Source organism: Oncorhynchus mykiss, chromosome 22 (assembly GCF_013265735.2).
Source record: "Oncorhynchus mykiss isolate Arlee chromosome 22, USDA_OmykA_1.1, whole genome shotgun sequence".
Lineage (NCBI taxonomy): Eukaryota > Metazoa > Chordata > Actinopteri > Salmoniformes > Salmonidae > Oncorhynchus > Oncorhynchus mykiss.
The window spans coordinates 22,007,314-22,021,796 of record NC_048586.1 but is presented as its reverse complement, the minus strand read 5'-3'; the positions used below and the strand labels follow the sequence as shown (position 1 = coordinate 22,021,796).

Here is a 14,483-nt window from a genome sequence, read left to right as displayed (position 1 = left end):
CTTATGTCATAGTTTGTACATCTCAATTATCAGTAGGAACCTAATTTGTTTAAGCAAGTCAGCCATATCAGCTATGTTTTTTTTAAAGGCAGTAAATTAGACTGATTAATTAACAGGTATAGCAGTGGTAAGGTGTTGGGACTGTGTGGGCACCGTTTGTCACCGTTATAGTGTAATTAATGTATTGTTTAGTGTTGTGCAGTGGGTTTGCTGGCATGCATCTAAAAATATATTTTTTTAGTTTGCCCCACCAAAATTTATATGCAAAAATCGCCACTGCCTATATGAGACGTGCATGCACGCGTTCCAACACACCAACCTGGTCTCATATATTAGATGTAACATAGTAAACGTAAAACCTTGACCACAAAAAATAGTAGGCGGGCCTGATTTACGTACAGAATACTACAAAATACTCTGAGACCAGGTTGCACTGCCAGCCGCCATACACAGCTCTGCAGGCTGGGTCTATCTCCTTTAAGTCACCGCCCATTTCAACAGAGGAGGCACGGTTTACGCATCAGGTATATTATGAATAATTCCATAATTACCCCTGTTAGACAAACGACTCATAGGCTAACTGCAATAATTAGGTAGGTTACATTTGCTATCTTACTCTGTAGGTTCGGCTTCAAATCTGTGTTGCTTGCGGGATAGGGCGTTCGGATTTGAGCATCTGCTGGCAGGGAAGATGATTCGGATAGTATGGCTGAGTGTGTGGAATACGCATTGCGACGCAAAACCATAGAAAGCTATACATTGAAAAGACGACAAAACGAACGTTGTGGTCGTAATAATAAGGGGCAATTGTGTTTCTAGCGCGCACCTTTAGACACTGACAGCCTCCTACAAGAAGGCCGTCCAGCCTCCGCAGCCTAAAAATTTCACGCCAACATTACTGCCAACCGGAGGAGAGATACCGATGCTATACATGACTCACACCCAGGCTGCCTCTACATATTTGGCCTGGACTTGGGTCTCCTAAAGCGGTATCCCGCCTGTCCATAAATCCGAGACTGCACAGAGAGGTAACAAAACCATCGTGATATCTACACCATAACTGCGGATAAAGGCTATGCTCGCGTTTAATTTGTGTACGTCTGTTTTATCGCACCTCTGCGCAAAAGGTAAGCAATGGGTATACTACCCATGGATACACCCGTGGTCAATATTTCATGTGCCATTTTATTATCGTTTAGGATGGTGACCGAAGGAATGTAAATCTGTTAGTATAGCCAAACCGTTACATGTGAATAGTGTCATGTTGTGCATGTCATCACTTTCAATTAAGTGAAATTGATTGATTTTATAGCCTGCGTCTTGTCAAGGAGATTTGCATTAAGAATTGACGTAGGGAATTCCCAGAGTAGCCTAACCCAATAGCGAGCAATGATCGCCAACTGTTCAGTGCGGTCCCTATTCAGTAATGTGTGCAAAGCAATGCGCCTGTGGCCTCGACAGCTCGAGAGAAGCCTAACGTGTTGACATGCTAATTAATTGATGTAGGCTAACTTGCCTTGTAGTCTACATTAGGTAATATAGTAAGATGTGTTCAATTCACCTGTCAATATTGAGAGTAGGCTATAAAACATGATACTTCTCTGTAGGTGGTATAGGCTACCCATTGTAACATAACTTTGTGGCTGCGTAATGCCCTGGGGAGTACAGCATAATGCTCACTCCATGCGCTATGCAGCTGAGCATTGACATCATGCCATTATTTCAGATGTTATGAGTGAGTTTGTTATGCCTACAGCCAGGGTGTCACAGCTCCAGTCTTCAAGGGCTGACGTGTCTGCTAGTTCTCGTTCTATCCTGTTCACCTGACACTGATTTAAGACCTGGGAAGAGGAAACTATTACCCTTTCACAATATCATGCAGACTCAAACCATACTGTGCTGGCTCAGAACATCGCAGCAACTATGGTGGATGTGTATACGACATGAATTTGTCTTGAATCGGCTCAATGTCAAAACCAAAAGCCTTCATGTGTGTACATTCGTTGGGGAATCAGTGCATTTAATTGATCAATTTAATTGTGCATTTAATTGACAAGAACTGTGCCCCCCTGGCCTTTACGTACAGTATAGTCACCTCAAATCAGGTGATCAGTGATACACTCAGGATGTGTCAAAGCTAGGCTTAGTTGCCAACAACCGGATGCATCCAGTTTTCAGGGATGCAGCTAATTCAACCTAGCTTCTTTTTTGCAGAAAACCAGATGTGGGAACTCCACTCCACTCTTTCTTTTACGGCTCCTACGTTAGTTTATATCAAAGCAAACAGTAGCATCTTATATTGAATTTCAAATAGTCCTGCCAATCTTCACTTGGATGGATGCAGTCACAGACAGGGTTAAGATCATTTCCATTTGAACTCAGTTCATGAAATGAATCAAACTCAAAATGAAATGGTTAAAACAAGTGTCGCTAAGGTGAGGATTCAGAGAAGATGACCTGATCCTAGGTCTGTGCCAATGGACAACTTTGACCCAGAATGGTACATTTTCCATCGTATTGTCCCTGGTTGTCTCAGGCTGTCTTTGTCGCCATCTCTTTTGTGGGGTCATGCAGTGCAGGTGTAGTTGGACAAAGTGATGTACAGTAGGGAGAGTGAGAACAAGTTAAATGGATTTGTCTGGTTTGGCTGTACAGTTTACATGCTTGTTTCATATGTTTTTTCTTGACCCTGCGTGTCTTTCTGTCTGTGTGTATGCACATAAGTGTAAAATTAAGGTGCAGATTAATGTGCATATGTTAGTAGCCTTCTTCCATTGTTTATAAAAATATCAGCGTTCTAAAGGGGTACTGCATGAAAACAGGAAGTGAGCTTCCGTGGTGCTCACTCGCATTGCAGGTCATTGTGGGATACCTCTCAGCATGTGACTCATTCCAGGCAAGTATTCCCATGGGGAAGCAGCCAACGAAGTAGCCATGACAAACCCTGGCACAGTATACAGTTATTGCTCTCATAGTGAGTCAGAACTGCATTCATTATTATGAGGCCTCAGTGCATCAATAAAGCTTACACGTTCGTATGAACTGCATTACCCATAGTGAACAGGTCAATGATTAGCCTATATCCACAGTAACATCAGCATGCTTAATTTACATGATATCATATTATAGCTGTGTGGACTGTGAGTGCATTCTGCATGTGTTTTTATTTGTGGCTCTGAGAGTACTGTACGTGTATGCGTCATAGATACAATGCCTGGGTGTTCTCAAAATGCAGACTACCACACGGGAGGGTCGGAGTATGAGTCCAAATCAAAGTGCGCGAAACGGAGCCCGTAAGGCACTTCTCAAATGCATATTCCATTAGTACATATTTTGAAGCATGCATCGACGCAAGCTTCAACGGAAATATGCAAAGAAATATGACGCAACCACATTATTTGAGCTGAAGCGAGAGAAAATACAGTCTAACTTGTTGATGATAAGATTGGAGGAACTGGACTCGGTCATGAACCAGGACACGGTGGAATAAAATATATGTAAGGCTGTTTATTACAATGAAAAATATTGCTCAGGCTGTTCAATTGACTCAGAGAGAGACCCTGGAACGTGCGCCGAAAACAAAGCGTGCATCAGAATTTGTACATAGAATGACGTAGGTAGAATCGTCTTTGTTCTTGCTTCGGACTGGTTGGCGTGGAACAGCAGGGCGGGGTCTGGTCCCGCTGTCCCTTCTTCATTGGTGCAGAACTGAGTTCTTTGTTCTCTGTGCTGGTGTGTGTGGTTAGAGAGTTTCAGTGTGTGTGTTTGGATGTGGGTGTGTTATCATAGCCAGCCACCTGTGCGGGGGGGATGCCAGTGCGGTTAGTATCTGCTGTGGGACAGGGAGAGGGGAGTTTATAAAACAGAGTGCAAGCTTATAATTGCATGGTTAGGCCACAGGCAGACAATAATCAGTGAATGCTTTATTACATGTGTTAATATGTTATTACAAACTTCAGAATTAAATGCTGCCTATCCACATCTCTTATGTTTTCTGACTACAATATTTAATCTTCATACGTTAATAATTACATGCTGTTTCGGGCATGTTTACCTGCCTACACACTGTAGATCGCAAGCCCATAATATGTCAATAGGGCTAACTGGCTAGGTACTACTGTTAGCTAGCCAGATAGCCACAAAGAATTGTTAGCTAGCTACCCATGAAGAATTGACATCTACCTTATGTAACATTAGTTTTAGGTCATTTTTGCCAATTAAACTATCTGGGTAGCTACATTATCACATATCTAGCTAATAATTCTGAAGTAAAATGTTTGCTTTATGTGTATCTTGTTTCGTCTCTTGTTGCCATTGTCATGGCTGGAAGCAGGTTCAGTGAATGGGGAGATGCAGTGTGAGGCAATACAGTAGAGGGAGTGCGAGTGCTTGTCAAATGTAATGTTTTATGCGTTCTCCACACTCTCATCCTCACAAGAACGCACTCAAGAAAACGTCCTCGGAGAATACACTCAGAGCAAGGTGAATACACTCAGAGCAAGGTGTATCCATGTTGAAAAACACTGTGTAGAAGTATAGTGTGTGCTAGCTGTTTAAATTACAGTATTTGATAACCAATACAAGTCTGTGCCGTCAGTTCAAAAATCAAAACAATACTGAGCACACACTTGCTAACATGCTACTGTCAGCATGTACACACACACCCACCCCCCTGCGCCTGATATAAGGGGAGTCCATGTTTGTGTGTGTGCTTTGAACAGTGCCTTGCATTGTGAAGATTCAGCACTTCTCCTTGGCAAGATGTGTTTTTGGCATGGAAGTGTGTGCACTTACTATCCTCTGAGTTTTTTTGGCCTTTGAGAGGCCCAAATGTCCTCTGGACAGAATATCGACAGGAAGCCTGGAAGACATAAATACGGTAGTTGTGAACTTCCACAAGGTTTATTGCTAGCTGTTTTGCGATCAGGGAAACCAGGTTGCATTCCCATTCGGGGAGGTAATCACCCCCATCGTTTGCTACATTGGTGTCAAAATGAGATGTCGCACTGTGTGGCCATTGAAGTGGGTCCCAGATCTGAGGCGTGAGTCACTTTTAATGGTGAAGCGCTGGGATGTTACAAACTCCCTAAGGGAGATGACTTTACCCACTCCTGCCATTCACTATAATACTTTACAATTACAGTCTTCTTTCCTTATTTCCTTTTAAATAATTATTGATTTAACATGACTGGACAGGAGAAAGCAAGGGCCCCACAACATATCTTTGACCGATCTAGTCATATCAGATCAGTGACTTTCCTTCAAAGAAGGGCTGTAGGAAGACAGCATTTCTAAAATAATGAAGAGAATTCAACCTTTTGCTTATCCAACCGGGCACAGATATCAGTTCAACATATAGTTTTGAATTTCAACAAAACATTTTACCATGTCATTGGATTTAGGTAAAATACCCAAATTCCTTTTTCCACGCTGATTCACCTTTTATCAGATGCAAAAATAAATAGTGTGATATATATATATATATCTCTCTCTCTATATATATATATATATATATATATATATATATATATATATATACTGCTCAAAAAAATAAAGGGAACACTAAAATAACATATCCTAGATCTGAATTAATTAAATATTCTTATTAAATACTTTTTTCTTCACATAGTTGAACGTGCTGACAACAAAATCACACAAATTATCAATGGAAATCAAATTTATCAACCCATGGAGGTCTGTATTTGGAGTCACACTCAAAATTAAAGTGGAAAACCACACTACAGGCTGATCCAACTTTGATGTAATGTCCTTAAAACAAGTCAAAATGAGGCTCAGTAGTGTATGTGGCCTCCACGTGCCTGTATGACCTCCCTACAATTCCTGGGCATGCTCCTGATGAGGTGGAGGATGGTCTCCTGAGGGATCTCCTCCTAGACCTGGACTAAAGCATCCGCCAACTCCTGGACAGTCTGTGGTGCAACGTGGTGTTGGTGGATGGAGCGAGACATGATGTCCCAGATGTGCTCAATTGGATTCAGGTCTGGGGAACGGGCGGGCCAGTCCATAGCATCAATGCCTTCCTCTTGCAGGAACTGCTGACACACTCCAGCCACACGAGGTCTAGCATTGTCTTGCATTGGGAGGAACCCAGGGCCAACCTCACCAGCATATGGTCTCACAAGGGGTCTGAGGATCTCATCTCGGTACCTAATGGCAGTCAGGTTACCTCTGGCGAGCACATGGAGGGCTGTGCGGCCCCCCCAAAGAAATGCCACCCCACACCATGACTGACCCACCGCCAAACCGGTCATGCTGGAGGATGTTGCAGGCAGCAGAACGTTCTCCACGGCGTCTCCAGACTGTCACGTCTGTCACATGTGCTCAGTGTGAACCTGCTTTCATCTGTGAAGAGCACAGGGCGCCAGTGGCGAATTTGCCAATCTTGGTGTTCTCTGGCAAATGCCAAACGTCCTGCACGGTGTTGGGCTCTAAGCACAACCCCCACCTGTGGACGTCGGGCCCTCATACCACACTCATGGAGTTTCTGACCGTTTGAGCAGACACATGCACATTTGTGGCCTGCTGGAGGTCATTTTGCAGGGCTCTGGCAGTGCTCCTCCTGCTCCTCCTTGCACAAAGGCGGAGGTAGCGGTCCTGCTGCTGGGTTGTTGCCCTCCTACGGCCTCCTCCACGTCTCCTGATGTACTGGCCTGTCTCCTGGTAACGCCTCCATGCTCTGGACACTACGCTGACAGACACAGCAAACCTTCTTGCCACAGCTCGCATTGATGTGCCATCCACTTGTGTGGGTTGTAGACTCTGTCTCATGCTACCACTAGAGTGAAAGCACCGCCAGCATTCAAAAGTGACCAAAACATCAGCCAGGAAGCATAGGAACTGAGAAGTGGTCTGTGGTCCCCACCTGCAGAACCACTCCTTTATTGTCTTGCTAATTGCCTATAATTTCCACCTGTTGTCAATTCCATTTGCACAACAGCATGTGAAATTTATTGTCAATCGGTGTTGCGTCCTAAGTGGACAGTTTGATTTCACAGAAATGTGATTGACTTGGAGTTACATTGTGTTGTTTAAGTGATCCCTTAATTTTTTGGAGCAGTGTGTGTGTATGTGTATGTATATATATATATATATATATATATATCACACTATGTAATGTGTTGGTATCATTAACTGAAAAAGCTTTTCTCTAAAATTTGTTTACATCCCTGTTTAGTGAGAATTTGTCATTTGCCAAGATGCATCCTCCTGCAGTTTTGTCACAGAACAAAATGCCTCAGATGTTTTGAGGGAGCGTGCAATTGGCATGCTGACTGCAGGAATGTCCACCAGAGCTGTTGCCAGAGAATGTAATGTTTATTTCTCTACCATAAGCCACCTCCAACTTTGTTTTAGAGAATTTGGCAGTCTGTCCAACTGACCTCCCAACCGCAGACCACGTGTAACCACGCAAACCCAGGACCTCCACATCCAGCTTCTTCACCTGTGGGATCGTCTGAGACTGGCCACACGGACAGCTGATGAAACAAAGAAGTATTTCAGTCTGTAATAAAGCCCTTTGTTGGGGAAAAACATAATCTGATTGTCTGTGCCTGGCTTCCCAGTGGGTGGGCCTGGGTCCCACCCATGGCTGCACCCCTGCCCAGTCATGTGAAATCCATAAATTAGGGCCTAATTCCTTTTTTTCAATTGACTGATTTCCTTTATATGAACTGTAACTCAGTAAAATTGTTAATTGTTGCATTTTTTTCATTTTAATGATGTGGAAGCAATGTTTATTCAACCAGTATTTGTACCCAACAGCTCTGGTATTCTTTCCCAACAATAGGAATCTATGCTTTACCATAAACCTGGTGCCCAACAAGTTCAAAATGGAACTGATTATTTATTTATAGGCCTAATAATACTCTTTCACACAGTTATAACCAGAATCTCAAAGCACCAGATGGATTCTGTGAGTCCCAATAAAGAAGAGCATTATTATTATTTTTTCTTTACCAACCTTTGGAATCTGCAATTTTTTGTCCTAAGCATAAATGGTTACCATGGCCTTGTTTTGCATCTTTAAAATGAATACTTGCTTCCTTTACATCCTAGATGCAAATCAATCACAGATCTCACATGACATGATGGATTAAAGCGGTGTAGCAGAAGCCTAGCGTTCACCTATCCAGTCACGTAAGAGCCATTATTTATTTCAAGGAAAGGAAGGCTGGTCAAGGCTCCTTACTGTGTATAGAGGCAGTGAACAGGCTCCTTATCCCGTTGGCTCAGTGAGACAGACATAACCCAGACCTCTCCCACTCAAATTAGAGAAAACAATGGCATACAGACATGGAAGGAATTTGAGGACTGACCTCAAGAACAGTTGCATAACTACCATTCAAGTGTACAGACTTTTCTCTCACTGGACTCAAAATGCTCCTTCTCCCACAAGTGTGTGTGCGCGCGCACATGTAGCTGTGTACATACAGTGGGGCAAAAAAGTATTTAGTCAGCCACCAATTGTGCAAGTTCTCCCACTTAAAAAGATGAGAGAGGCCTGTAATTTTCATCATAGGTACACTTCAACTATGACAGGCAAAATGAGAAAAAAAAATCCAGAAAAATCACATTGTAGGACTTTTAATGAATTTATTTGCAAATTATGGTGGAAAATAAGTATTTGGTGAATAACAAAAGTTTATCTCAATACTTTGTTATATACCCTTTGTTGGCAATGACAGAGGTCAAACGTTTTCTGTAAGTCTTCACAAGGTTTTCACACACTTGCTGGTATTTTGGCTCATTCCTCCATGCAAATCTCCTCTAGAGCAGTGATGTTTTGGGGCTGTTGCTGGGCAACATGGATTTTCAACTCCCTTTTCTATGGGGTTGAGATCTGGAGACTGGCTAGGTCTGTCATAGTTGAAGTGTACCTATGATGAAAATTACAGGCCTCTCTCATCTTTTTAAGTGTGAGAACTTGCACAATTGGTGGCTGACTAAATACTTTTTTGCCCCACTGTATTGATTTGTGCCTGCATGCATGTCTTCCCCAGTTGAATAGTCTTGTTGACTCAGGGACATCCATGCAAGCATTCCTTTCTCCAGTATCAGTCCGGACACACAGGCAATCATCTCACACATGCATGACCTCTCTTCTCATGTAATGTCGCACTGAGCAACATGGATCGTTCACTATAAATCACTATGAAACTGAGATTCCGTGATATGTTGCCTCGGGCAGCAGGATGAACTGATGATATTGCAGATGTGCACAATGTAAGACATTACACTTCTGTTACAGGAGTTTCCAGATTGACTTCACTGCTCTCCTTTTTGTTAATCAAAAACCTATCCGGTATATAATAAGTTTCAGCAGGGAGACACCACCCAGCACAGAAACAGAGGAAAAGTCAAGGTGGCATTCTCTGAACTGGCCCTTAGAACCGTTTCCTGTCTGATTCAGATATGTCAACATTAGCACTAGGGGCTTATAGGAAACCCAAATAAGGCAGTGACCTTTGTCTCCTGCTGCAGAGTTATCAATCAATCAAATGTATTTATAAAGCCCTTTTTACATCAGCCGATGTCAGAAAACAGAAACCCAGCCTAAAACGGCAAGCAATGCAGGTGTTGAAGCACGTTGGCTAGGAAAAACTCCCTAGAAAGGTCAAAACCAAGGAAGAAACCTAGAAGAACCAGGCTATGAGGGGTGGCCAGTCCTCTTCTGGCTGTGCCGGGTGGAGATTATAACAGAACATGGCCAAGATGTTCAAATGTTCATAAATGACCAGCATGGTCAAATAGTAGGTCTGGGACAGGTAGCACATCCGGTGAACAGGTCAGGATTCCATAGCCGCAGGCAGAACAGTTGAAACTGGAGCAGCAGCACGGCCAAGTGGACTGGGGACAGCAAGGAGCCATCATTCCAGGTAGTCCTGAGGCATGGTCCTACGGCTCAGGTCCTCCGAGGGAGAGAAAGAAAGAGAGAATTAGAGAGAGCATACTTAAATTCACACAGGACACCGGATAAGACAGGAGAAGTACTCCAGATATAACAAACTGACCCTAGCCCCCAGACACAAACTACTGCAGCATAAATACTGGAGGCTGAGACAGGAGGGGTCAGGAGACACTGTGGCCCCATCCGATGATACCCCCGGACAGGGCCAAAAAGGAAGGATATAACCCCACCCACTTTGCCAAAGCACAGCCCCCACACCACTAGAGGGATATCTTCAACCACCAACTTACCATCCTGAGACAAGGCCGAGTATAGCCCACAAAGATCTCCGCCACGGCACAACTCAAGGGGGGGTGCCAACCCTAACAGGAAGATTACATCAGTGACTCAACCCACTGAATTGATGCACCCCTCCTAGAGACGGCATGAAAGAGCACCAGTAAGCCAGTGACTCAGCCCCTGTAATAGGGTTAGAGGCAGAGAATCCCAGTGGAAAGAGGGGAACCGGCCAGGCAGAGACAGCAAGGACGGTTCGTTGCTCCAGAGCCTTTCCGTTCACCTTCACACTCCTGGGCCAGACTACACTCAATCATATGACCCACTGAAGAGATGAGTCTTCAGTAAAGACTTAAAGGTTGAGACCGAATTTGCTTCTCTCTCATGGGTAGGCAGAACCTTCCATAAAAATGGAGCTCTATAGGAGAAAGCCCTGCCTCCAGCTGTTTGCTTAGAAATTCTAGGGACAATTAGGAGGCCTGCGTCTTGTGACTGTAGCAAACGTGTAGGTATGTACGGCAGGACCAAATCAAAGAGATAGGTAGGAGCAAGCCCATGTAATGCTTTGTAGGTTAGCAGTAAACCTTGAAATCAGCCCTTGCCTTGACTGGAAGCCAGTGTAGGGAGGCTAGCACTGGAGTAATATTATCACATTTTTTGGTTCTAGTCAGGATTCTAGCAGCCGTATTTAGCACTAACTGAAGTTTATTTAGTGCTTTATCCGGGTAGCCGGAAAGTAGAGCATTGCAGTAGTCTAACCTAGAAGTAACAAAAGCATGGATACAAGTTTTCTACATCATTTTTGGACAGAAAGTTTCAGATTTTTGCAATGTTATGCAATGAAAAAAGCTGTCCTTGAAACAGTCTTGATATGTTCGTCAAAAGAGAGATCAGGGTCCAGAGTAACGCAGAGGTCCTTCACAGTTTTATTTGAGACGACTGTACAACCATTAAGAGTAATTGACAGATTCAACAGAAGATCTCTTTGTTTCTTGGGACCTAGAACAAGCATCTCTGTTTTGTCCGAGTTTAAAAGTAGACATTTTGCAGCCATCCACTTCATTTAGTCTGAAACACAGGCTTCTAAGCGAGGGTAATTTTGGGGCTTCACCATGTTTCATTGAAATGTACAGCTGTGTGTCATCCGCATAGCTGTGAAAGTTAACATTATGTTTTCAAATTCCATCCCCAAGAGGTAAAATATATAGTGAAAACAATAGTGGTCGTAAAACGGAACCTTGAGGAACACCGACATTTACAGTTAATTTGTCAGAGGACAAACCATTCACAGAGACCAACTATCTTTCCGACAGATAAGATCTAAACCAGGCCAGAACTTGTCCGTGTAGACCAATTTGGGTTTCTAATCTCTCCAAAAGAGTGTGGTGATCGATGGTATCAAAAGCAGCACTGAGGTCTAGGAGCACGAGGTCAGATGCAGAGCCTCGGTCTGATGCCATTAAAAGGTCATTTATCACCTTCACAAGTGCAGTCTCAGTGCTATGATGGGGTCTAAAACCAGACTGAAGCATTTCGTATACATTGTTTGTCTTCAGGAAGGCAGGGAGTTGCTGCGCCTTTTCTAAAATTTTTGAGAGGAATGGAAGATTCAATATAGGCCGACAGTTTTTTAAATATTTTCTGGGTCAAGGTTTGGCTTTTTCAAGAGAGGCTTTATTACTGCCACTTTTAGTGAGTTTGGTACACATCCGGTGGATAGAGAGCCGTTTATTATGTTCAACATAGGAGGGCCAAGCACAGGAAGCAGCTCTTTCAGTAGTTTAGTTGGAATAGGGTCCAGTATGCAGCTTGAAGGTTTAGAGGCCATGATTATTTTAATCATTGTGTCAAGAGATATAGTACTAAAACACTTGCGTGTCTCTCTTGATCCTACGTCCTGGCAGAGTTGTGCAGACTCAGGACAACTGAGCTTTGAAGGAATACGCAGATTTAAAGAGGAGTCCGTAATTTGCTTTCTAATAATCATGATCTTTTCCTCAAAGAAGTTCATTAATTTATTACTGCTGAAGTGAAAGCCATCCTCACTTGGGGAATGCTGCTTTTTAGTTAGCTTTGCGACAGTATCAAAAATACATTTCGTATTGTTCTTATTTTCCTCAATTAAGTTGGAAAAATAGGATGCAATGCTTCAACATCTAGTGGAAAGCCTTCCTAGAAGAGTGAAGGCTGTTATAGCAGCATAGGTGGGACCAACTCCATGTCAATGCCCATGATTTTGGAATGAGATGTTCGACAAGCATGTGTCCACATACTTTTGCTAATGTACTGTAAATTGGTTCAACAGAGATCATCATTTCAATTTATCAAGGAGCTACAGTACTGTGTAATGGTCCGCACCCACAACAGCTTACTTAGTTGGTTATAATAGTGCTGAACAGACGATGAGATGATCCCAGCATAGATCATCCCAAATCAGAAATTACTGGTGCTAGCATTAGCTCAAATTATAGCTAATCTTCCAAAATGCCTTGGTTGTTGCTCAGCACATCTAAAATAAGCTCCTATTGAATCATAAAGTTCCTTTTTCTGGGGCAGTCAATCTGACAGACTCCACAAAGCACGGAGGGAGAGAGGGAAAGAGTCATAGAAAGAGAGAGAGGAGGAAAATCAGTTCTCAAAACAGTACATTGGGAGGTTGTTATTGTTATGGAAACGTGTCTCTAATACAATAAATCCTGTTTTAGATTTTGTCATTTGCATGCATTTCATTTAGAAGGAGAGATGAAACAATCAGCAGTTTCGCCTTAACCCAGCTTTCCTGATGTAATTTCATCATTAATTTGTAATGTTGATTAGGAAAGAGAGAATCACTCTGTGTGTAAATTAGAATGGCTAGGCCTAGGCGGCAATGTACTATAAATGCATTGGTGACTGGTTCTGTGACACCACATCGCAGTCTGGTGGTGACAAATGCTTGTTCAGGGATCTCGTGATTGCATTTCGTTGTCCAGTGTTCATTGTTTTTGCTGTGCATGCAGTGCATCGGTTAAGAGTACTGACGTTTTGTTCTTTGTTTCACTTCGTCTGTCTGCCCCTGTCCCTCATTTTCCTCTCCATTTTGTCTTCTCTTTCCTAGTCTTGGGCTCTCTGTCTCGACCGTTGCTTGTTGGACAGCGTAAGGTATTAGAGTGGACAACGCTGGCTGTCTTCCACCTGTCTTTGCTCCTGGATTGTTCACTGCACTCCAGGAATAATATTTTTTTTACGTTGGCCAGAGAGGGCATGGTCAGAACTTTAGGTACAACACAGTGCAGAGCTTTTATGGAAGGATAACTTCTGCAGCCTCCACATGAAACATTATTAACACTACCATCTGAAAGCTAAAGCTGTAGCAATCTACCATAGTTAAGTGAGGTAGACCGCATCTTTGAAGCGTAACCCAACCACTAAGACCAAGGGTTTCCGGTTATCTAATCCCCACCAACCTTTTGCCAGCTCCTGTAACAACAACTCCAAACTTCCTGCTTTGTCCTTTCCCCCGCAGCCACCATGCGTCCCTCACTTGCCACAGCGGTCCTTCCAAGGACCCGTAACCATCCCCACACGGCCCACCCCCACAATGCACACGGATTGTCCGGACACTTGGGACGGGAGCACCTGTCAGCGCCTCGGAGGCGCAGCCCGCACCTGCGACACACACTCAGCCCGGAGAACCTTCGGAGCCTGGCAGAGCGCAGTGGCGCCGCCGGGGACATGGCTTCCGTGGTGAGTAGCCCCATTGGCCTCCCGAGGGCCAACAGTGACACGGACCTGGTGACGTCGCAGAGCCGCTCGTCGCTGACGGCGTCCACGCTGGAGTTCACGCTGGGTATGGGTGAGAACCTGGTCATCTCCTGGGACATCAAGGAGGAGGTGGATGCCACCGACTGGATTGGCCTCTACCACATCGGTGAGACACTCAGCATGCTCATTTCACAATGGTAGTTAGTAACTAGTTTTAAATAAATGCTCACATTTTTATTGTAATAATGTTTCTTTGATTTGGACTGACAAGGCAAACTTTTTAACTAATACTATTGATCTGACTGAACTGATCCAAGCTGTTGTGTAAGACTTGCTGATTCTAGCAAGTTATGTAGAGTTGAGAAATGCATGTCTCTGGTGCAGGAGACTACAGAGTAAATAATGAAATTGGAGCTGTTGAAGTTCCACAGAAGGGAAGTCTGAGTCAACACATACATCTGACTTGGACCACCACATATCATATACACCTAGACTATCCTGGGTGGTCTCCAATACAGTGCATTCGGAAATTTTT

General features: G+C 43.6%; 1 protein-coding gene across 3 annotated transcripts in view; it reads left to right on the top strand.

The window, feature by feature from the left end:
- The first annotated feature begins 442 nt into the window (after positions 1–442).
- The window catches only part of hecw2a (HECT, C2 and WW domain containing E3 ubiquitin protein ligase 2a), a 52,203-nt gene continuing 38,162 nt past the window's right edge, over positions 443–14,483 (top strand). For all 3 annotated transcript variants that reach the window (XR_005038799.1, XM_021579280.2, XM_021579278.2), the window contains exons 1-2: positions 443–524; positions 13,710–14,114. Coding sequence is in view for 2 of the 3 variants with exons in the window: in XM_021579280.2 (XP_021434955.1) it covers positions 13,715–14,114 (400 nt within the window). In the remaining variant the exon portion in view is untranslated. The remainder of the gene's footprint in view (positions 525–13,709; positions 14,115–14,483) is intronic.